The following is a 24,462-nucleotide window of genomic DNA, read 5'->3' on the forward strand; positions in this document are numbered from 1 at the left end:
ACACACCAGCGCAACAAAAATAAAAATTTGTAGCAGCGGGGGTGGGAAGTACTGCCGGGCTGCTGAGGTAGCCCAGCGGTACTTCCGTTTTAGCGAGCGGTAAGCCCATGTAAAAGGGCCCCTCAAGATGAAAAGCTCCTTCCATGCCTTAGCACACACTGTAGTGATTATTATTCATTCACAATTATCAGGATGAGCACAATGTCTTACCCTAGCAAAAAAGATCATCAAATGAATATACACACATGATTTATAGATCAACAAGATTTATAGATCTACATGTTTCTCTATTGCTGAAGTCTCTTCATTGGCTGCCTGTTCGAGTTAGGGTCATATTCAAGATTTCTTGCATTGTTTATAAGATCTATTTTGGCACAGCACCAATTTATGAAATGAATTTAATGCTTATTTTGTTAACTAAATTTTCTTCTCATTTGAATAGTCGCTTTTTCTTATTTTTTCTTTTAGGGGTATTCGTTACAAAAACAATTTTTGACCATTCTTTTTTTTTTTTTATATCAGGCCACATAAATCTGGAACAATTTACCTCTAAATGTTAAACATATTTATCATCTCGTAAATAATTGAAAACGTTTCTTTTTCAGAAGTATTTTGAATAGTACATCTTTTTATACCAATATGTCTTTTTTTGCTGTAAGTTGCTTTGAAGTAATTTCATTTGGGATAGAGCAAGTTATAAATGCTTGTTGGATTATGGAGGGAAGGAGGGGGAAGAACTAAAAAAAAGACTAGGGAATAAGGCTCAATAAGAATCTTGTGAGCAAGTAACATTCTTGTGTATGACTGATCTATCAGCAAAGCACAAATAACTGCACACTGAAATGCCAAGGGTAGCTGATTGCCCCAGGGCTAGCAGAATGTCTTTTTAATTTAATGTCGGCATTTATAACCTGCTTAACCATTAAGTTAAAGGCGGAGTACAGACCATTTTGAAACTACATTATACAATGAAACAACGCATCGATACATATGAAGATGTGTGTACAATCAACAGAATAAAGGCGATCGAATAAACAAATGTGAGTACAAACAGATGATAAATCAAAAAAGGCAAATGTGATTGAAAGAGGATTGACTATCAATATCATAAATACTTAAGTAACACCCAAGATTAAGGGAAGGAGGTTGTAGTATCAGTTGTATGTCAATTGTATTGGCTCCTTTGTATTTATCAATCTGGGATTAGATTATTAAATGTTCCATCTTCCTCAATAGAAGTATGAAGTAACCATAACTGTCATGGATTTTATGGATATCGTTTAGAGATGACCACGTTCCACAAGGAACAGAAAACCAAGGGATTCCCACAAGATGTTTATAAATTACTGTAATCTCCATTCAGCTTTCAATACATCATTAATGTAAAATGCTACAATGCACAAAGACTAGCATGCTGCTAAGATCTTGGTGGATAGGAATTTTTTTTTTTTATCAAACTCAATCCAATGGTATTCTCAGAGAATGTTAGCATTGTAACAGATAAAAATGTAATGTTTGCCAGAACAGATATCTCTGGAACTATTACAACCTACTTCAGTATCATGGCTAAGTTGCATTAGTGTTCAAGTGAACATCAAGCCAAGGTTCATTATTTTTGGTTCATACTGGTGAGTAGCACTCTTAACTGCATACCCCAAATGCCACTGCTGATGTCCTTAACACTGGGGCAGGTTCTCCTCAACTTGCTTGCCTGATTTATGGATAAAACTAATCCTCATCTTGCCAAACTGCCTTCTTTAACTGGGGAAAGTAGCAGAACTGAGAGCATCAGACTTTGGTAAGGAGTAAGCAATTCAGTCAGGTTTTTAGGGTATCCACAATAGAAGCACTACATTCAAATGCATCCAAAGGACATTCAACATAAATGTTACAAAGTTTGAAACTGCATGAAGGTCAAAAGTGCCTATACCCCCCCCCCCCCCCCCCCCCCCAAGTCTAGATGCTATTTCAAGGACTCAAATTAGTGATGTTGCTTTAAGTTTAACATTTGTGTGAAAAATATGAAAACCAATTTTTGGTTGTCATCTTTAGAAAAATTGCTTACAATTCAGAATCTTTCTTTGATCTGACTCTATAACTTAAAACTTCCTTGTATATCTTCTCTCCTTCCCATCCCAACTTAACCATCCTGCTTCAAGTTGTTATACAGAGACCAATCCCTGAGTTGAGGCAGCAACTTCTGGTGTATCTACTCATTTAGGCAAAACAGCCCCTGTTGTTTCTGGTATTTTTGAGAGTAACTGATAATGTAAGACAGTGGCCTTCACTAATTGTTATGTCACGGCCACTTTGGATCCAAATGAGCTGAAGGAGTGCTGCCAAATATCTTCCCATGCAGCCCGTGACACTAATTACCAGCACGTATCAATCACATCCATCACTTTGAGCCCATTTTTGAACTTTTTCTTGGGGGAATACGCAAGTAGTTGTGCATTTCCACATGAATTGTCTTCTTCTATTGAGAAATACCTAGTCCTTCAAGCAATCAGCTCTTCCCCCCATCCTAATTTCTGTCACAAACTTGGGTACAGACATAATATAGCAAAAAAGACCAAAATGACAATGGGGCCACCCCAGAGAGGTCTCCAAGGTCTACCCCTGGGTTTTGCACTGAAGAACACTGAAGTAAGATGACAGATAAGGGAAATCAAACAGTATTTTGTGGAAACTTTGATGATGCCCCACCTACATTCCACTCTGTCTCAAAACAAGATCAAAACCAGATCTTGGGCTACACTAGAGTGGTTAAAGGAAAAACTGAAGGAGGGCTAGGTCCTCCTTGAAAGACTCTGTGTCAGTAGTGATATCTTACTGCAAGCTGCAATTCCACTCATGGTCCACCCAAACTCCACCCTGAGAATGCCTACTGTACAAGCAGAGGCCAGCTTGTACTGCACATACTTTTAAGGATGACCTAGTTTTATAAGAGCCCATTTACATGTGCAACTCAGAGTTTAACGTGTGAAAAAGATTTCTAAAACAGATAATGCAGAATTCACTAGGAACGTTACAGTGCAAACACATAATAGTGCATTTTATTTATACTGTGTGGATATATAACTATACACGTGTCCTCTCAGCAACAACCCCTTAAATTGCTCATCCTCATTTCGACTACTGCAATGCTTTGTTAGTTAGGTTGCACAAAATTCTGTGGCATGGTTAATTTCTCAAACTACTAAATTTGACCATATTTCATGAGTTCTAGCCTTCCTTCATTGGCTCCTGATCTATTGCAAAGATCCAATTTAAGATTTTAACACTGGTTTTAAAAATGTTAAAAGACAAAGCTTTATCTATTTTATCTTCTACTCTTAATATCTATAAGCCTCCTGATAAATATTTGCTTGAAGAGCTGACTTTTCGAATGATTAGTCTCCTTGGAATTCGGGCCTCAACCTTCCAGGTGATAGGCCCTAAATTGTAGAATACATTACTAGTAGAATTGCACACAGTTAGTACACTTATAGCACTTAGGAAACATACTTGTTTTAAAAGGCTTTTTCTTGATATTACTGGCCCGGGATTGAAGGACTTTAATTGAAGGCAGTTCTCACTTGCATTTGTTAGCTATTTAATTAGATTTTACAGATTCATTTATGTGTTGTTTTTTTCTGTTGTAATCCACCTACAACTGTGGTTTGTGTGGAATATAAACAATAAATAAGACTATGCAGCAAACACAAACAATTTTTTTTATACAATAGCAGCATTCTGGCTTTTTCCTCTGGCACAATATGTAGTAAGAAGAAAATTCAAATATAAGAACATAAGAGTAGCAATACTGGGTCAGACCAATGGTTCATCTAGCCCAGTATCCTGTTTCCAACAGTGGCCAAGTCAGGTCACAAGTACCTGGCAGAAAAATATCAGGTATCTCATACTTAATGGAAAGAAAAAGCACAAAAATTATTCTATGCCAGTTCTAGTGTTTTGATCTAAGCAGCAGACTTTCAAAAGATATAAAATATAGAGAGGCAACATGCATTACTGTACACTGTATAGAAATTCTGGGAGTAGAATAGGTCCTATATTTTCTGAAATGAACATGCCCATTGCATTTCTAACCTCAGTGCTACATTTACTTTACTGATAACACTACAGTTACAAGGAAAGTTACTCAGCTGTAGCAGGTGTTCTCTTGAGGACAGTAGGCCAAGTATTCTCACAGCTGGATGATGTCATCTGACGGAGACCGGTGCAGACGCTGACTAGCAAGACTTTCTAGTAGTGTCCCACCAAGCATGCACTGGTACCTTTCCACCTGCTGCGCGGGTCCCTCAGTTATATATGATAGCTATAGAATACAACAAGGGGAGGTGGGAGGGAATGTGAGAATACTTGGTCTGCTGTCCTTGGAAAACACCTGCTACAGATGAGTAACTTTGCTTTCTCCAAGGACAAGCAGGCCTTCATATTCTCACAGATGGGAATCCTTAGCTACCAAAGCTCACTGAAAACAACGCTAGGAGAATATGGACTCAAAACATCAAGGCCTGATGTCAATTAACCTGAAAATATGTACATACTAGCTATGAAGATGCAGCCTGGAACTAAATAAAACTGGGCCTAGTGGGGTGGAACTGGATTCCAGACACAAAACAAATTCTTCAGGACATCCTGCCCAAACCAGCTATCACGTTGGGTATCCTGTTCAAGACAGTAATGAGATGTAAATGTGAGTACAGATGACCATGTTGCAGCCTTGCAAATCTCTGCAATGAAGGCTGGCCTTAAGTGGGCTACTGACGTAGTCATGGCTCTGACATTATGAACCTTGACATGACTCTCCAGAGTCAGCCCAACCTGGGCATAAGTAAAGGAGATGCAATCTGCCAGTCAATTAGAAATTGTGCATTTGCCGATGGCTACCTCCATCCTGTTTGGGTCAAAAGAAACAAAAAGCTGGGTGGATTGTCTATCGGCTTTAGTCCACTCCAGATAAAAGGCTAAGTCTCGCTTGTAGTCTAAGGTGTGCAGTACACTCTTGCCAGGATGGGCATGTGGTTTTGGGAAAAACGTTGGCAGGACGATTGACCGATTAAGGTGGAAATCCGACATTACCTTAGGAACTTAGGTTATGTGCAGAGAAATACTCTATTGTGGTGAAACTTAGTGTAAGGTGGATCAGCTGCTAGGGCTTGAAGCTCAATGACTGTGCAAGCTAAAGTGACCACAACCAAAAACAAAACTTTCCAGGTCAAATATTTCAGATGACAGGAATAATAGCTCAAAAGGAGCTCTCATCAGCTAGGTGAGGACAATGTTAAGATCCCATGACACAGCTGGAGGTTTGACAGCAGGTTTTGTCAATAGCAAACCTCTCATGAAGCAAACAGCTAGAGGCTGTACAGAGACAGGCTTACCTCCCACACAGTAATAAGCATTGATTGCACTTAAATGAACCCTTTTAGAAGTGGTTTTCAAACCAGATTCAGAAAGGTGCAGGAGGTATTCAAGCAGTTCTTGTGTAGGGCAGGTGAGGGGTTCTAAGGCCTTGAGCTCATATCAGAATTCAAACTTCCTCCACTTAAATGAGTAACACCTCCTAGTGGAGTCTTTCCTGGAAGCCAGCAAATGCGGGAGACTCCTTCCATCAAGTCTAAGGATTCAAATTCTATGCACTCAATATCCAAGCCGTGAGGGCCAGGTATTGGAGGTTGGGATGCAGAAGAGAGCCCTTGTTCTGCGTAAAGGAGGTCAGAAAATATTTCAAACGTCACAGTTCTTTGGAGGACAATTCCAGAAGAGGAGGAAACCAGATCTGCCTTGCCCAGTAAGACGCAATGAGAATCATAGCTCCTTGGTTTTGCCTGAGAGGTATCGGAGGATACGCATATAGAAGTCCCTTTCTCCAATGAAGAAGAAAGGCATCCAACTCTAGTCTGCCGTGTGATCTGAGCCTGGAACAGAACTGGGTGACTTTATGTTGAGATGAGTGGCAAAAAGATCCACTGAGGGAGTCCTCACTCTCAGAAGATCTTGCGGGCTATGCCCATGTTGAGAAACCACTTGTGTAGATGCAAAACCTTGCTCAGTCTGTCCGCAGGCATTTGTCCTTTCCTGGTAGGTATGTGGCTCAAAGTGCCATTCCCTGAAGGAGTGTCCACTGCTTCCTGACACAAACCCGTACCACCTTGCTTGTTTACAAAGAAAATTGCAATCTGGATGTCCATTTGAATGGGAATAATTTGGCTCTCAGCTTGAGGACGTTGGTATAAAGATATGTTTCCTAAGCAGACCAAATTATCTGGGTGTAAAGCCCATCTACATGAGTTCCCCATCCTAGGTTGGATGCATCCGTTGTTAACACCTTCTGAGGAGGTGGAATTTGGAATGTTAGTCCCACAGTCAAATTTGATCAAATTGTCCACCAGAGAAGGGCATGAGTTAACTCTGGTGGAATCTGGATTGTATCTGCTAGACTTCCAGCTGCCTGAGACTACTGGGAAGCTAGGGTCCACTAGGCCTCTCTGAAATGAAGCTGTACCATGAGAGTGACATGCACTGTTCAGGCCATGTGGACTATCAATCTCAACATTTGCCAAGCTGTGACCTGCTTGCTTCTGCAGACCTGCAACGCTAGTGCTGTCAAGGTGTCTGCTCTCGCTTGAGGGAGAAAAGCCCAAGCATACAATGTATCGAGCAGGGCTCCTATGTATTCCAATCACTGGACCGGAAGAAGGTGGGACTTGGGATAGTTTATGACAACCCTAGGAGCTCAAACATCTGAATCGTTAGGCGCATTGACTGATACCCCCTCCTGTGATGTGCTCTTGACCAGCCAATTGTCCAGAAAGGGAAACAGATATACTCCTAGTCTGCAAAAATACTCTGCTACTACCGCTAGACACTAGGTGAATACCCTGGGAGCTGATACGAGGTCAAATGGCAGAATGAAGTACAGATAGTGGAGTTTCCCTATCCAAAATCTCAGATACCTCCTGTGACTGGGAAGTATCAAAATGTGAGTACCAGCATCCTTCAAGTCCAGAGTACAGCCAATAGTTTTCCTGAACCATGAGGAAAGGGGTGTCCAGGGAAATCATTCTGAACTTCTCTGACCAGGAATTTGTTCAAGGCCCTCTTCTTTTTGGGCACAAGGAAGTACCTGGAATAGAATCCCTTCTCTTCTTCCCTGGTGGCACAGGTTTGACTGCATTGGCCTATAGAAAGGCAGAGATTTCTTCTACAAGTATCTGCTTGTGTGAGAGCTGATGTACAAGGTTCTCAGTGGGCAATTTGGTGGTCTTTGATGCCAATGCAGGGCATAACTGAGACAGACTATTTGAAGAACCCACTGGTTGGAGGTTACTAGGGGCCACCTATGTTGGAAAAAAGTCAGCCTCCCCCCAACCAGTAAGCCATCAAGAATGGTTACTTTGAGCGCAGCTATGCTTTCCTGGAGGCAGTCAAAAGCTTTTCCTTGCTTCGACTGGGGAGCTGGCTGGGGCTTCCGAGGGTGGGACTGGCAAGGCAGAGCATGCTGGGCCTGGGGGTTCTGGGCAGACTGAGGTGGTGGAAATCTATGATTCTGAGAGTAGTAGCGTCACTGCCTAGGTCCAACTGAAAACCTCCTAGAAGAGGAAGCTGCAGCTGAAGGTTACCGAGACAGAGTTTGGATGGTATCTGTATGTTTCTTGATGAGGTTCATGACCTCTACCTTATCTCCAAACAGGTTGTTACATTGGCAAGGAACATCTGCCAACCTCTCCTTAACCGCTGATTTTAGGTCAGAGACACGCAGTCATGAGAGTTTGTGCATCCCCACACCCATGGGGGGAGTATGGATGCTATATCAAAAGAATCGTATGTACCCCTGGCCAGATATTTTCCACACTCCAGCTGATTAATGGCCAACTGGCGAAGCTCTGCGGCCTGATCCTATGGGAGAGAATCTGCAAAACTTAGTGTACTGCAGACCAAAGACTGCAAGTAAAGGCTCACATAGAGCTGGTAGGACTGGATGCAGGCAGTAAGCATCGAGGCCTGAAAAGCTTCCCTCACAAACCATTCCAGTGTTCGAGCCTCTCTACCTGGGGCACAGAGGCACGAGTCCTGGAATGGTGGATTCGATCAACAGAGAATGGAGAGGCATCTGGGCCCTCTTGAATCCAGGAGCCTGCACTGAGAAAGGAGATTCCAGTTCTTCATCAGTGCATCTTTTAAGAAGATTCGTAATCTAGGGCAGTCCAGTCCAGTATTTCTGCCCTAGGCTCTTCCTCCGTCTCTAACTTAAATGGAATAGCAGAAGCCATCTCCCTAACAAAACCAGTGAAAGAGGCCCTCAGATGGAGATTTACATCTCTCGAAGTGGGAAGGGATCAGAGGGTATCCCATAAGACTCTCCTCAAAGAAGTAGGGTGGATCCTCCTCCGAGTCCCATGAATGGTCCCCACTCAGGCTCTTCACCTTATTCAGACCTGGTTGAATGAGTCAGTTCCACTGAGCTGAGGAAAGCACAATGTCCACACTGAGAAGTGTGTTGAGATACAGCCCTACTCTCCAACTCTGGAGAAGCTTCTTCCCCCGACACTGAGGATCTCTGCATGGACTGAGCCTCAGGAAGCACCTGGGGCTGATCTGCAGCTGGCACAAGTGCCCTCATTGCCTGAGCAGTTTGCAGCTGCAATATCTGCACTAACTCCTCTCTCAGTATGGTTTGGAACTGCTCATCGAAGGAAGGCAGCAGCAAAGGTGAAGGAGCCAGGAAAGAGGCAACCTGAGAACGCATCGGTGCTGAACCAGTAGCGGAGACCTGGCTTCCAGGAGATCTGTGCACCAACACTTCTTCTGAAGAGGTGGAGCGCTCCTCCCGGTGCCAATGCTTCTTGGTTCTGGTGAAGCCAATGTCCTGGTGCTCCTGGCACCGTGCATCAATGAGGATTGATGTTTGTGCTTCTTGGGCTTCCCTCGAAGCTCAGCATCATGGTCATTCAGTGCTGGTGAGGATGATGTTGAAACTGTACATGTCCTCAGTGTCAGGTCCAATGCTGACTGGTCTCAGGGCCTGCTCTCAGTGCCTGACATCGAGAGATGTGGAAAACTTCTCAATGCCGTCACAGAAATCACCCGATTACATTGGGCACAACTCTTGAAGCCACTGGAGGTCTTCTGGGACACTGAGAAAAGAATTGTAGCCAAATTAAACTATACAATTGCAAGCCGAAAGAGGGGCAGAATTCAAATGCAGGTTGGTGCTCCAGTCTAAACAGGTCTAGCAGGAATAAAGGAAGCTTGAACAGCCAAAAAAAAACTAGTTAAAATAAAGGGAAAAAGAATTAAAAAAAAAAACAATAGCCTTAAAAAGGAAAAATACTCGCATAGTAGGCACTGCAAGATATAGATACACACACTGTGTGAGGAGAACACAAAACACATCCGCCCTGCTCCATGAAAAATGCAAGACTGAGGACCCGGGTGGAAAAACACTAGCATATGCGCAGTGGGATGCTACTAATAAGTTCTCAGTCTCGCTAATCAGCATCTGCACCGGGCTCCGTCAGATGACGTCACCCAGCAGTGAGAATATGAAGGCCTGCTTGTCCATGGAGAATGTACATTGCCATTGAATTTCAATCTGTAATGCTGAGACAAGACACACACAGCCCTAGTCTTCAGTGGTGATGCATCATATCCATAACATCTTCATGGTTACAAACACTGGGCAATTTTGTTCAAATGAGATAACAAACAAAGGACAATACATTATCAGAGAGAGAAACAACTCTTGTAGTACATTAATTTGGCATCAGAATAAGCTAGAAAAATATGGTGCCCAATGAATGAGTTACGTCAATTAAAAACAACATTCTTACAAGCTCCCCTGCTCAATGAACATTCCTGGCACAAGGGAGAGCAGTTAAAATAACATTACTGTGCCAGTGGTGTAGCATTCATATTCTAACCTGCTGTGTGGTGCTGGTGACTATGCCCTGCTGCAGCCGGTACGCCTGTTCCTGTAAGTACTTTCTAGTCTCATGATTCCGCAACAAATAGTTTTCTATCTGAAGGTGAAAAGGAAAACACAAGCCATGAGAAAATGGTTCTGGATTGGTACACAGCTATTGGTCTCAACTCTTGCACTTCAATTCTATAAAACTCCCCAGCTATATAAAAGGAGAAATATCTGAATATATTCAGCCCAAAGTATTTTATTTTGCAGTGCAAACTAAAGGTATTCAAAGCTGACTTTGAGATCCTTTGGCTCTGTCTTGCAGCGATTTGGTTCCTTGCACTATATTTCTACCACCTCTGAATTTTGTGAAATAGATGATGCCTAATTCAATTGAAAAAAAAAGGATAAGATATGATAGAAATTTGTGTTGATTTTTTCGTCCCATTCAAATAGGTCTGTGCTTCTCATTGCCAGAGACTTGATGCACTTTTCTAGGGATAAATAGACGCTAATCATTTCTCGTTGATTTTGGTTTTTCAAATCAGATTCATTTCTACCACCTCAAAGTGGCAAAGATAAATATATTCAGCAATAGCTCCAACTGTTATAACCTTCAAAAAATATGCTGACATATTCTATTACTTACATAAAAGAAAATTCAAACTCTTCAAACTAACTTGCGACAAAAAGTGATGTTAACACAACAAAGTAATACTCAATTCTTGCCCACATCAATGAAGTTCACCCAAACTAAGAGGATCTTTTACTAACGATAGAACATGTTATCTGCAGCAAGGCTCAGATGAATAAAATGGGTCCTGTGGCAGATAGCATGCGCTAATCTTTAGTCAGAGATCCCCTAGGACAGAACCATACTTACCATCATACTAGTCTAAGGTAAATGATCCTACATGTACAAGGAAGTTAAAGTAATATTTTACTTACTGGCTTTGGTGAAGTAAGATTAGAGTAAATCACTTTCTCTTAAAAATTGATCCAAGAAACCAGAAAGGATTTGTTGTTTAAAGAATGGCTATTTTCACACTATGTGGAAGGCCCCTGAACTGGATTTTATTAAAAGCATCACTCTATAAATAAAAAAAAAGGTAATTTTATAACATGTCCCTAACTTGAGCAGCAGGAATGCATGTGAGTTGCACCGGTTCTAAGAGGGAAACAATAGTAATGCTTTACCTTAAAAAAAAAAAAAAAACACACCCATGGAAAGTGTCCACACAACATTTACCCCAGTTTTCAGGAATGCACACATTTCCTGGTTTATGTATTTCTGCATGTATCTTATAATATGCATGAATAAGTGCAAACTCTCCACAAAACCCATACTCAGGAGCGCTTCTGACCAGGTAGTACAAAGCAGTAGGAGAGCCATGGGTGGGCCAAGGCAACTTCTGCCAGCCACAGGCCCCCACCACCATCATACGCATGCTCTGTTTTTGTGCATATGCCTGAGCATACACAGAGGCAGGTAGTTGGCAGCAGTGGCTCAGGGACAGTGCTGGTGGAAACCCAGGATGTAAGCTCATTTGGCGAGGAGGAGGTCTCTGGTTGGCGGGGCTTGGGGATCCGCACCAGTACAGGTATTTCATTTACTTTGGTGGGAGGCACAGGGAGGGGAGGTGGATATTAAATTTGGGTTCTGCTTCAGTTGAGGGGGGGGGGGGGGAGAGACATGAAAGTTTTTGCCCAACCACTTTGGTCTCATGCCTGCCCAAATCAGTTGTCTGGATACGCTACTGGTACAAACCTGTGTGTATACAGCATGTATGCACATACGTTTACATGTGCATACCCCTAGAAATTCTACTTGTAAAATATATTTTTGTGTCTAAAAATGTCTTATAAAAATTACACCCACAGTCATCACAACAAAATAGCTATCAATGAAAAGTAATGAAAAATAATTTAATCTTTTTGTAATATTCTAATTGTAATCCAACAAGAACATACCATATAAACCCAAACAAAACTTCATTAAACAAATGCATACATTATGATATCAACTCTAAACATATACAATAGAATTTATACAGAAAATTCACTTCCAAAAAGAAATTAAGCTGCTTTTAGCCAATCCAAAACCCTCAAAGGACAGAACATATAAGCTGATTATCCTAAGCAATAGAGAAATATAGCTCTTTTTCACTGAGCAGAAGACATCCTAATACAAGGTTAACAGTAGACAATGGGGCAATGATTAGAATTAGTAAAAATTGATTTGGATTGGTTCATTGTAGGTTTGCTTTATAAGCTATAAATTTAGTCTTTGATCAATTGTTGTACATAATTTACTATCCCTCTGATACAGTCAAGTCTGCTTTTATAAATGGGCAAAGGGGGCAGCTGCCCCAGGCCCCCTGCATATAGGGGGCCCAGCTGCCCTGTTGCACATTGGTAAATTTGTCCTTGACTCTGAGTATGTCTCTCTCCCTTCTCTGCCTCGTCCGAGTCCTGCATCCCACTCTCTTCCTTCCACCCGCTTTTTCCCATTCTGCGGTCGTCACACTTCTCCGAATAGGTGGGACGCGTCTGACAAGAGGCCTTGATGCTGGTAGAAGGTTGACTTCCTTAATCGCCGGTGCTAGAGAAGTATGATGATCGCAGGACAGAAGAGAGGGGTTGGAAGAGAGATGCAGGACTCATGGGGGGAGGAGAAAATGAACATGGGGCAAATAAGGCCATAAAAATGAATGCTGGGCAAGGAGGGTGGACTGGGAGAACAAAGAGGTTTGATTAATCAAATCTCCTTCAGAGAAAGGGTAGGGACAGTGGAACATAGAGGCAGTGCTAGAAAGAAGGGAGTAACATACCGGTAGTAACATAGTAGATGACGGCAGAAAAAGACTTGCATGGTCCATCCAGTCTGCCCAACAAGATAAACTCATATGTGCTACTTTTTGTGTATACCTTACCTTGATTTGTATCCGTCATTTTCAGGGCACAGACCATATAAGTCTGCCCAGCACTATATCCCTGCTTCCCAACCACCAGCCCCACTTCCCACCATCAGCTCTGGCACAGACTGTATAAGTCTGCACAGCACTATTCCTGCCTTCCAACCACCAGCCCCGCCTCCCACCACCAGCTATGCCACCTAATCTCAGCTAAGCTTCTGAGGATCCATTCCCTCGGAACAGGATTCCTTTATGTTTATTCCACACGTTTGAATTCCGTTACCCTTTTTTTCACTACCACATCCCTTGGGAGGACATTCCAAGCATCCACCACTCTCTCCGTGAAAAAATACTTCCTGACATTTTTCTTGAGTCTGCCCCCCTTCAATCGCATTTCATGCTCTCTAGTTCTAACTCCTTCCCATCTCCAGAAAAGGTTCGTTTGCGGATTAATACCTTTCAAATATTTGAACGTCTGTATAATATCACCCCTGTTTCTCCTTTCCTCCAGGGTACACATGTTCATGTCAGCAAGTCTCTCCTCGTACGTCTTGTAACGCAAATCCCATACCATTCTTGTCGCTTTTCTTTGCACCGCTTCAATTCTTTTTACATCCTTAACAAGATACGGCCTCCAAAACTGAACACAATACTCCAGGTGGGGCCTCACCAACGACTTATACAGGGGCATTAAAACCTCTTTTCTACTGCTGGTCACTTCCCTCTCTATACAGCCTAGCAACCTTCTACTTACGGCCACCGCCTTGTCACACTGTTTCGTCGCCTTCAGATCCTATCACCCCAAGATCCCTCTCCCCTTCGGTACCTATCAGACTTTCACCACGTAACACATACATCTCCCGTGGATTTCTACTCCCTAAGTGCATCACTTTGCGTTTCTTCGCATTGAATTTTAATTGCCAAACCTTAGACCATTCTTCTAGCTTCTACAGATCCTTTTTCATGTTTTCCACTCCCTCCCGGGTGTCCTCTCTGGTACAAATCTTTGTATCATCCGCAAAAAGGCAAACTTTACCTTCTAACCCTTCAGCAATGTCACTCACAAATATATTGAACAGAATCAGTCCCAGCACCGATCCCTGAGGCACTCCACTACTCACCTTTCCCTCCTCTGAGCGAATTCCATTCACCACCACCCACTGGCGTCTGTCCGTCAACCAGTTCCTAATCCAGTTCACCACTTCGGGTCAAAAGATTTGCTGAAATCTAGGTAGATTATGTCTATAGCACATCCCTGATTTAATTCTCCAGTCACCCAAAGAATTCAACGAGATTCATTTGGCACGATTTCCCTTTGGTAAAACCATGTTGTCTCGGACCTTGCAACTTATTGGCTTCCAGGAAATTCACTATCCTTTCCTTCAGCATCGCTTCCATTACTTTTCCAATAACTGAAGTGAGGCTTACCGGCCTGTAGTTTCCAGCGTCTTCCCTATCACCACTTTTGTGAAGAGGGACCACATCCGCCGTTCTCCAATCCCACAGAATCTCTCCTGTTTCCAATGATTTATTAAACAAATCTTTAAGAGGACCCGCCAGAACCTCTCTGAGCTCCTTTAATATCCTGGGGTGGATCCCGTCCGGTCCCACGGCTTTGTCCACCTTTAGCTTTTCAAGTTGTTTATACACATTCTCTTCCGTGAACGGTGCTATATCTACTCCATTTTCATTTGCACTTTTGCCAGTCCATCGCGGTCCTTCTCCAGGATTTTCTTCTGTGAAAACAGGACAAAAGTATCTATTTAGCAAATTTGCTTTTTCTTCATTGTTATCTACACAGCGATTCACAGCATCTTTCAGTCTCACAATTCCCTTTTCTGTCTTCCTCCTTTCACTAATATACCTGAAGAAATTTTTGTCACCCCTCCTTACATTTCTAGCCATTTTTTCTTCTGCTTGCGCTTTCGCCAGACGTATCTCTCTCTTGGCTTCTTTCAGTTTCCTCTGGTATTCCTCTCTGTGTTCGGCTTCTTGAGTTTTTGTGTATTTCAGGAACGCCAACTCTTTAGCCTTTATTTTCTCGGCCACTTGCTTGGAGAACCATATTGGTTTCTTTTTTCTCTTGCTTTTATTTACTCTCCTTACATAAATGCTTGTGGCTCTATTTATAGCTTCTTTCAGCCTGGACCACTGTCCTTCCACTTCTTGTTCGTTCTCCCAGCCCATCAGCTCCTTCCTCAGGTATTCCCCCATTTTACTAAAATCAGCACGCTTGAAATCTAAGACTGAGTTTTGAGTGGCTGCCCTCCACTTCAGCCGTCATATCGAACCAAACCGTTTGATGGTCACTGCCACCCAGGTGGGCACCCAGTAGGGACACTACTGGAAAACAGGGAGGAGATGGGGGAGATAGGGACACTACTGGAAAGGAGGGGGGAGATAGGGACACTGCTGGAAAGGGAGCGACAGGGAGACAGGGATACTACTGAAAAGGAGAGGGGTGATAGAGATTCTACTGGAAAGGGGAAATGGGGAGACAGGAACAGTACTGGAAAGTAGGGGAGACAGTGACAATACTGGAAAGGGGGACGATGAGGAGAAAGACACTACTGGAAAGGGAGATTCTACTGGAAAGGTGGGATGGGGAGACAGGAACAGTACTGGAAAGTAGGGGAGACAGTGACACTAATGGAAAGGGGGGAAATGAGGAGAAAGACAGTACTGGAAAGAGGGGATGTGAGACAGGGACACTACTGGAAAGGGGGGGATGAGAGAGAATGTTGGAAGAGTGGTGAGATAGGGACAGAGGGACAATGCCGAAAAGGTGGGGATATGGTGGACAATGGACAAAATGCTGGAAAAAAGGGGGTAATCAAACATATAAACGGCGAGTGACCGTACTCACTCGCAAATGCGCAGTAGAGACTTCCCTCTCTGCCCCGCCCCCGCTTCAATACGTGATGATGGGGGCGGGACAGATAGGGAAGTCTCTACTGGCATGCTGCAGACGTCGGAACCGCTGCCCCTCCCCCGGAGTCGCCGCCGCCCCTCCATCTGGCCCGAGCACTGTGAACTTACATCACCACGCAGCAGCAGGCACATCAGCAAAGCTGCCGTCGGGCTTCCTTCTCTGCCTTTGTCCATGTGTACAAGCCCCCTAGCAAATACACATTATACAAGGTAGGCATGTATTTACAGAATGGTGCGTAGGCGCAAATTTGGCATAAATAGGTCCATATGTGTATCTGTTCATAAGTACATAAGTACATAAGTAGTGCCATACTGGGAAAGACCAAAGGTCCATCTAGCCCAGCATCCTGTCACCGACAGTGGCCAATCCAGGTCAAGGGCACCTGGCACGCTCCCCAAACGTAAAGACATTCCAGACAAGTTATACCTAAAAATGCGGAATTTTTCCAAGTCCATTTAATAGCGGTCTATGGACTTGTCCTTTAGGAATCTATCTAACCCCTTTTTAAACTTCGTCAAGCTAACCGCCCGTACCACGTTCTCCGGCAACGAATTCCAGAGTCTAATTACACGTTGGGTGAAGAAAAATTTTCTCCGATTCGTTTTAAATTTACCACACTGTAGCTTCAACTCATGCCCTCTAGTCCTAGTATTTTTGGATAGCGTGAACAGTCGCTTCACATCCACCCGATCCATTCCACTCATTATTTTATACACTTCTATCATATCTCCCCTCAGCCGTCTCTTCTCCAAGCTGAAAAGCCCTAGCCTTCTCAGCCTCTCTTCATAGGAAAGTCGTCCCATCCCCACTATCATTTTCGTCGCCCTTCGCTGTACCTTTTCCAATTCTACTATATCTTTTTTGAGATACGGAGACCAGTACTGAACACAATACTCCAGGTGCGGTCGCACCATGGAGCGATACAACGGCATTATAACATCCGCACACCTGGACTCCATACCCTTCCTAATAACACCCAACATTCTATTCGCTTTCCTAGCCGCAGCAGCACACTGAGCAGAAGGTTTCAGCGTATCATCGACGACGACACCCAGATCCCTTTCTTGATCCGTAACTCCTAACGCGGAACCTTGCAAGACGTAGCTATAATTCGGGTTCCTCTTACCCACATACATCACTTTGCACTTGTCAACATTGAACTTCATCTGCCACTTGCACGCCCACTCTCCCAGTCTCGCAAGGTCCTCCTGTAATCGTTCACATTCCTCCTGCGACTTGACGACCCTGAATAATTTTGTGTCATCGGCGAATTTAATTACCTCACTAGTTATTCCCATCTCTAGGTCATTTATAAATACATTAAAAAGCAACGGACCCAGCACAGACCCCTGCGGGACCCCACTAACTACCCTCCTCCACTGAGAATACTGGCCACGCAATCCTACTCTCTGCTTCCTATCTTTCAACCAGTTCTTAATCCATAATAATACCCTACCTCCGATTCCATGACTCTGCAATTTCTTCAGGAGTCTTTCGTGCGGCACTTTGTCAAACGCCTTCTGAAAATCCAGATATACAATATCAACCGGCTCCCCATTGTCCACATGTTTGCTTACCCCCTCAAAAAAATGCATTAGATTGGTGAGGCAAGACTTCCCTTCACTAAATCCGTGCTGACTTTGTCTCATCAGTCCATGTTTTTGTATATGCTCTGCAATTTTATTCTTAATAATAGCCTCCACCATCTTGCCCGGCACCGACGTCAGACTCACCGGTCTATAATTTCCCGGATCTCCTCTGGAACCCTTCTTAAAAATCGGAGTAACATTGGCTACCCTCCAGTCTTCCGGTACTACACTCGATTTTAGGGACAGATTGCATATTTCTAACAGTAGCTCCGCAAGTTCATTTTTTAGTTCTATTAATACTCTGGGATGAATACCATCAGGTCCCGGTGATTTACTACTCTTCAGCTTGCTGAACTGACCCATTACATCCTCCAAGGTTACAGAGAATTTGTTTAGTTTCTCCGACTCCCCCGCTTCAAATATTCTTTCCGGCACCGGTGTCCCCCCCAAATCCTCCTCGGTGAAGACCAAAGCAAAGAATTCATTTAATTTCTCCGCTACGGCTTTGTCCTCCTTGATCGCCCCTTTAACACCATTTTCGTCCAGCGGCCCAACCGACTCTAAACATTTGCAATCGTAAATGCTAGTGCCTATTGTATAGAACTGCCCCCTATATGCTTGGGTAACTAAATTAAATATTCTTCTGATTCCCATTCCCACATACAAAACTGTTTCAGGGTCATGTTTCATTTCTTATTCTCACAAGCCTCAATCTATGAATTATGTAAGTAATCCATATCCCGAAACATGCCAGGAGATTGTGGGACGTATGTATTCCAACCGCTAAATAATTTTAAAGGAACAGTGTCTATGCAGGTCAAGCCTTACCTTTCGCAGAGATTCTTCTGTTTTTTCTGGGTTGTTTTTCAGTGCCTGTGAAGCATCATTCACAGGTATGGGCATAAATCTCAAAGTATAATTCCTATGTTAAAAAAAAACCACATATACACAAAAGCAGATGCAAGAGTGCACATAAGACATGTTAAAATTACCCTAAGAACATAAGAACAGCCATACTAGGTCAGACCAATGGTCCATCTAGCCCAATATCCTGTTTTCTGGCCAATCCAGGGACAAGCAGTGGCTTTCCCCATGTCTAGCTTAATGTCTATCTTATGGGCTTTCCCCCCACAAACTTGTCCAAACTTTTTTTAAACCCATATGTTACCCTCAGTCCAGCTGACCTGTTGTACTGCCATATGAAGTGCTAGAATTTGATTACCCAGCTCAGGTTTTAGTTTCTGAAAAAAGAAAATAGGGGCTCATTTATTAATTTCCCATCTGCCCCCCAGAAAAAAAACAAAAAAAAAAAGGGGCTCATTTATTAATTTCCCATCTGCCCCCCAGAAAAAAAACAAAAAAAAAAAGGATCTATAAAACCATAACTACTATTGTACAGAATGTTATATTTATCCTGATAAAATGCTTAATCCTTTGGGGATAGAGTAGCCAAAGCACTAAGCTATACTATTTTTAGCCCTATGCACTAAAGGGCCTACCACATGACATGAGTCCTATCATAACTGCACTAAAAAGAATGCATTTCTGATAGGACTTCTAATATGTCATATCAACCACTTTGTCATTCATTCTGGCAGCCCCAACTCTCACTGCTGAATTAGGTGAGAATGTCATCCTTTTACAATGAGCAATGTTCTATGGTCTCAGTGGTCACCAAAACAAGAGCAAAAGAGCAATAAGATGTTAAGATCTCAAAAGATGAGCGACTTTCGTGATGCAGGAGCAGTGAAACATGATTCATGTCGGCAGCTATTTTACATTTTCAAACACAGATAGATACGTTTTTGATTATTTCGATTTTTCTTTTTTTTTTTTTATTGGTAAATTTCAACACAAATACACTATTAGCAAAGCATCAATGCTAAATACACTGCAAAGCAGTATAAATTCTAAACAATGGAAGAGCCAAAACCCCATAAAACATCCCCCCCCCCCCCCCCACCTAAAACAGAACAATGAAGAAGACTAACAAGGACCAAACATATTCAGGAGAGAAATCATGCAGTGAAGACTGGAAAAAGGAGTTCAAATCTGACTCAACATGGGAGTCATGAGCATTAACAGTCCTGAGCGTCTCTACCCGCTCTCCAAATAAGAGTCCCAGAACCGATGAAACGGAACCAGCTGACCAGTACACATAGCAGTTAGCCAAGTCATCTGATGTATATAATCCATCTTGCGCAAAATCACAGCTTGTGATGGAGTTGCTGTTTCCATGCTGCCGCTAGCTAGGGTTACCATATTTTGTCCCCCCTGGCCGCCGAAAGTTGAAGTCTCGCGAAGTCACTTCAACTCTCGACAGCCATTTTGAATCGGCGCCGAGATCACGAACAGGAAGGATGCATGCAGGGCAGCACTGCGGGCAGGAAAGAGGGGGCTCCTTCCTGCCCCGAAGGCAGAAGAGGTCACTAGACTACCAGGGCAGTAGTAAGTAAGGGGAGGGGAGGCTAGCAATCTGCCCGTTTGTCCGGATTTCTGGACAAACGGGCAGATTTGCAAAACCCGCCCGGTTGCCCGGATATGTCCATGTCTGGGTAAATCCCTACTGCCAGCACCATTTTAGCAGCAACAAAGTAGCCAGTCACTAAGTTATGTACTTCAGGTTTGACCCCTAAAGTTCTGAAACGTAACAGGCAACACTCCACCTTAAGAGGGTAAATCATCTCCACAATATGTCTAAGAGTGTTCAAAAACATCTGTCCAAAAAAGCTGCACTCTAGGACAAGTCCACCATACATGATGCATAGTCTCTACATTGCCACAGTCTCTCCAACAAAGACCCGCACCCCTTCCCATGCATCTTTTGTAATTGAGCAGGTATATAACTTAGATTGTAAGCCCATTAGGGACAGTGCAAGTACCTGTACTATTGTATGTAAACTGCCTCCACTCATGCTCGAAAGAGGTGGTATATTAAATTAATAAATGATGAACTATCACACCAATGGTAAAGAATTTTATAACTGTTTTCAGTCAATGAACAGCAACAGAGACTTTTAACAGATACCATATGCTACGCGCCCATCTCTTTTTGGATCAAAAGTTTCCTCAAGGTCCTGTTTCCATTTTTGTGTGCAAGATAAAAGAAGCATTGTACAGCAAGGCACTATAAAAACAGGACACGCTGCCCCTACCTCCAACTCCCTCCCAGCGCCCGCTCCAATGCTGTCTCTTCAAGGCCCAATTCACCCTGTGCCCTACAATAAAGGTAGTCCCGTAACTGCTGGTAATGAAAGAGATGGTGAGGGGGGATCCCAAACTCTTCCTGCAGATTAGTAAAAGGCAAAATCTCTTCCCCATATTTGACCCAAGGTACTGAGGCCCTGACCCTCCCAGAATCAGTAAATGGGATCTGTGTCCTCCCCCTACTCCCGAGAAAGCCAGGAGCTGAACGGATGGCCATTTGTTGAAAGTAACAGCAAGCCAGGAAAAACTGATGCCAAATAGAATACGAATTATTTGGATTTCTGATTGAAAACTGTGGAGATGAGGAGGGGACTTTTCTACATATTTGGTGGTCCTGTGCAAAAATACAGGTCTTCTGGGGAAATGTTGCTGCAAAGATAGCAGCCCACACAGGGAAGCCATTCCCGTGCGAACCTCAATGGTGTCTGCTTGGATTGGGTAATAGACGAGGAGCTAAATGGCAGAGCCGGTTTAAAAGAATGTGTTTAGCAGCAGCAAAAACTGTCATAGCAAGGCACTGGAAGCAATTAGAGGCACCCTCGGAAGAGGACTGGCTCTTGAAGCTATCTTTGATCGGTGAAATGGAGAAACTTACGGACAAGAGATTGGGACGTTATAATGAATCCTCAGAGTTATGGACTCAATATCGGAATTTAACTCACATGACATAAAAAATTAAATGTATAACTTGCTTGGGGGGCAGGGGTGGGGAGAGGGAGGGGGAGGGGAATTTTTTTAGATTGTGTCAGTGATTGATTGTTTGATAAGCAATATGTTTGTTAATATACAAAATCAATAAATATTTACAAATTAAAAAAAAAAAAAAAAGAATGTGTAAATTAAGGACATTATATAAAACTAGTAAAAAAGGCCCGTTTCTGACACAAATGAAACGGGCGCTAGCAAGGTTTTCCCCGGAGTGTGTATATTTGGGAGAGTGTATGTGAGAGTGACTGTTTGAGAGTCAGAGTGAAAGTGTAAGTCCAATCCATGCTCCTCTGTCACCTGGCCCCTCCATTCATCCCTATCCAGCAATACCCCTCTCTCCCTGAGGCCTGCCCTGCAATCCATATCCATCCATGCCCATCTGTCCCCTCCATTCATCCCTATCCAGCAATTCCCCTCTCTCCCTGAGTCCTGCCCTCCCAATCCATGCCCATCCATGGTCCTCTGTCCCCTGCCCCCTCCATTCATCCCTTTCCAGCAATTGCCCTCTCTCCCTGAGCCCTGCCCTCCCAATCCATGGCCATCCATGCTCCTCTGTCCCCTGCCGCCTCCATTCATCCTTTTCCAGCAAGTCCCCTCTCTCCCTTCCATGACCCCCCCTCGCATCCATGCTCCTCTCTCTCCCATGTGCCAGCCTGGCCCGCCCTCTTCTCCCCGCCCCCCCTTCGCATCCATGCTGTCGTTTCTCCCCTGCCCTCCCGCTCCCATTGTTGTACTTTACTGGCCATCCTCTTCTCTCCCCCCAACATGCGTGTTTTTGTTTTCTTCTTGTTTTTAAATTTACCTCCGTGGCGGTTCCGGCAGCGAAGCGTCAGGGAAGGAGGCGGTGCTCCCGACGTGTAGGTTTCCCTTCGCTGTGTTCCACCTTCTTTTGACGTCATCCTTGACGTCAGAAGAAGGCGGAACACATGGAAGGGAAGGCTAGACGTCGGGAGCGCCGCCTCCTTCCCTGACGCTTCGCTGCCGAGCGATGCGATTGGTTGAGTGTCATTGCTCCGCCCTCGACGTCATCACGTTTGACGCGTGGGCGGGGCAGACACAATGCGATCTCACCCCCTTCACTTTGCTAAGAGAGGCTTCATTAGAACGTTGGAGGTGCGTTTTATATAGAGAGATACATGCTGCTGAGACAGTTATAAAGGACCAATAAGGAATATGGCTGTATGCTTACTCCTGGTGAGAATAAAATCACTGAGGCAGTCACCTTCTGATGGTCCACCATACCACAAGAATTTATACAAGATTGTACAGCATTAAGAAGATTTTTGGTTGACAAGACCGATTCCCTGCAGATCTAAGTTGTTTTGCTCTTTACTCAAAGAGACCTTTAAATGCTAATGCAAGCTGGCATATATTTGGCCCAGTATTTGAACAGCAGGCAGTCAGATGAGGAAAGGAAGGACAAGCAGACCACCATGGCAAATGTTAGTTTATGATAAAATCCAAAAAAGGACAAAGAGCTTTTAAAAATGATAGTCTCTCAGCTGTGCTTTATTAATCATACCCCACATGGTCTGCATTTCAGCAACAAGTGCTTGCGCCAGGGGTCTATTGTCCCCTGAAGAAACAGATAATCCAATGGTCAGAAACAAACTTGTTTTGAAAAAAAAAGACAGGTCCACTCAAAACTTCATGAAGAGACACCGAGAAAGCACGGGAACAAGTAATACACCTAGTCAAATGTTCTGCTGTATGAAAATAGCCAAACACTGGCGCAATTAGCACTGCATCTGTTTCTTTGGAGACAATAATCCCCCCCCCCCCCCCCCCCCGATGTAGGCACTTGTTGCTGAAACGCGGACCACAATGGGTCTGATTAATAAAGTACAGCTGAGACGCTACCATTTTTAAAGGCTCCTTGTGCTTTTTGGGGGATTTTAGCTTTTACTGCTTTGCTTTTGGATTCCCTCTACCTCTGTATTCTGAAATGTTAAGTCTATGGACCTACTCTGACATAGCTATTATGCTATCTTTGCTATGAAGCCTTTTCTTAAGAGGGGACCCTGCTATGACACCTGAGATATACTGTGTGCCAGTGACTGAATACTACCACAACAGACTGCCCTGGAGTTTCTGTTCTCCTAATTAGTCCACAAAAATCATAGTGGGTCCAGTGCATATTTCCACTAGAACAAACCACTTGCTAATACCCAGAGAGTCCCTGCTATAATCCTCTTCCAGTCCCTGGTTAAAAGCCCACTACAGCAGGCTTGGCTATACTCTTATATTCACATGGCAACTCTTTATAGTCACTTTTAAATGCTCTTTTGCTTATCATGACCTTTTGGGTGAATTGATTTTATGAGGTGCCCAGGAGGTACAGATGCAAGGAGAAAACTGAAAAATTAATAAGAGATACTGTATACACTCACAGCAGTGCTCTGCTCAGCATACTAAATATGTTACACAAGAGCCTTCTGTTTTTACCCAGCTGCAACAAGTTTCTTTCTTCACTAGAAAAAGCACGTCAGGATGCCCTAATTGAAGGAGTTCAAGAAGTACAGTCTTAACTTGTTAATTAATGAAAAGCTACCCAACGGCTTCCCTACGGTCATTAAAACTTCAAACCCAGTTTACCACTGAATAGCCAGGCTCACAGAATTTGTAGAAACCATATCTTTATTTATTTTATCAGGATTTATTTACCGCCTTTTTGAAGGAATTCACTCATGGCGGTATACAGTAAGATATCTTAAAAATCATTCACATCTCCCCATGAAGTAAAAAATCAAAACAAAAGATGGGAACAATTGTAATGAAAAAAGGAACACTTATTAGTGCTCTGGTGCTAACTCAATTCTCTTGTTTATTTTTTTTAGCAGAAGGCAAGCCCTTGGGAAACAATTAGCTGCATTATTCCTGGATGCTCATTTTTTTTCCTAGTCTATGAAGGAACCCAAATTTATACAGAAAAGAGATAATCATCAATTTTCTGTCCTCATCCATTAAAATCTACAGAATGATGAATATTTAATTTTACCAAAAGGATAACCCTGACTGTAACTCACCTTGTACTACCACTAAGATGGAACCAAATAATAAATTTGTTTTAGAGCTGAACCTTATAGCACCTTGAGATGAAGGAACCCAAATTTACACAGAAAAGAGATGATCATCACTGTCCTGTCCTCATCCATTAAAATCTACAGCACAATGAAATTTAATTTTACCATAAGG

General features: G+C 43.2%; 1 protein-coding gene across 4 annotated transcripts in view; it reads right to left on the reverse strand.

Moving 5' to 3' along the window:
* CARMIL1 (capping protein regulator and myosin 1 linker 1) overlaps positions 1-24,462 on the reverse strand; it is a 596,509-nt gene that overhangs the window by 210,019 nt on the left and 362,028 nt on the right. For all 4 annotated transcript variants that reach the window (XM_030212120.1, XM_030212112.1, XM_030212103.1 and 1 more), the window contains 2 exons: positions 18,181-18,274; positions 9,930-10,028 (listed from right to left, as the gene is read on the reverse strand). In XM_030212120.1, coding sequence (XP_030067980.1) covers positions 9,930-10,028; positions 18,181-18,274 — 193 coding nt within the window. The remainder of the gene's footprint in view (positions 1-9,929; positions 10,029-18,180; positions 18,275-24,462) is intronic.

The sequence above is a fragment of the Microcaecilia unicolor genome, chromosome 1 (assembly GCF_901765095.1).
Source record: "Microcaecilia unicolor chromosome 1, aMicUni1.1, whole genome shotgun sequence".
In the NCBI taxonomy this organism is placed as follows: domain Eukaryota; kingdom Metazoa; phylum Chordata; class Amphibia; order Gymnophiona; family Siphonopidae; genus Microcaecilia; species Microcaecilia unicolor.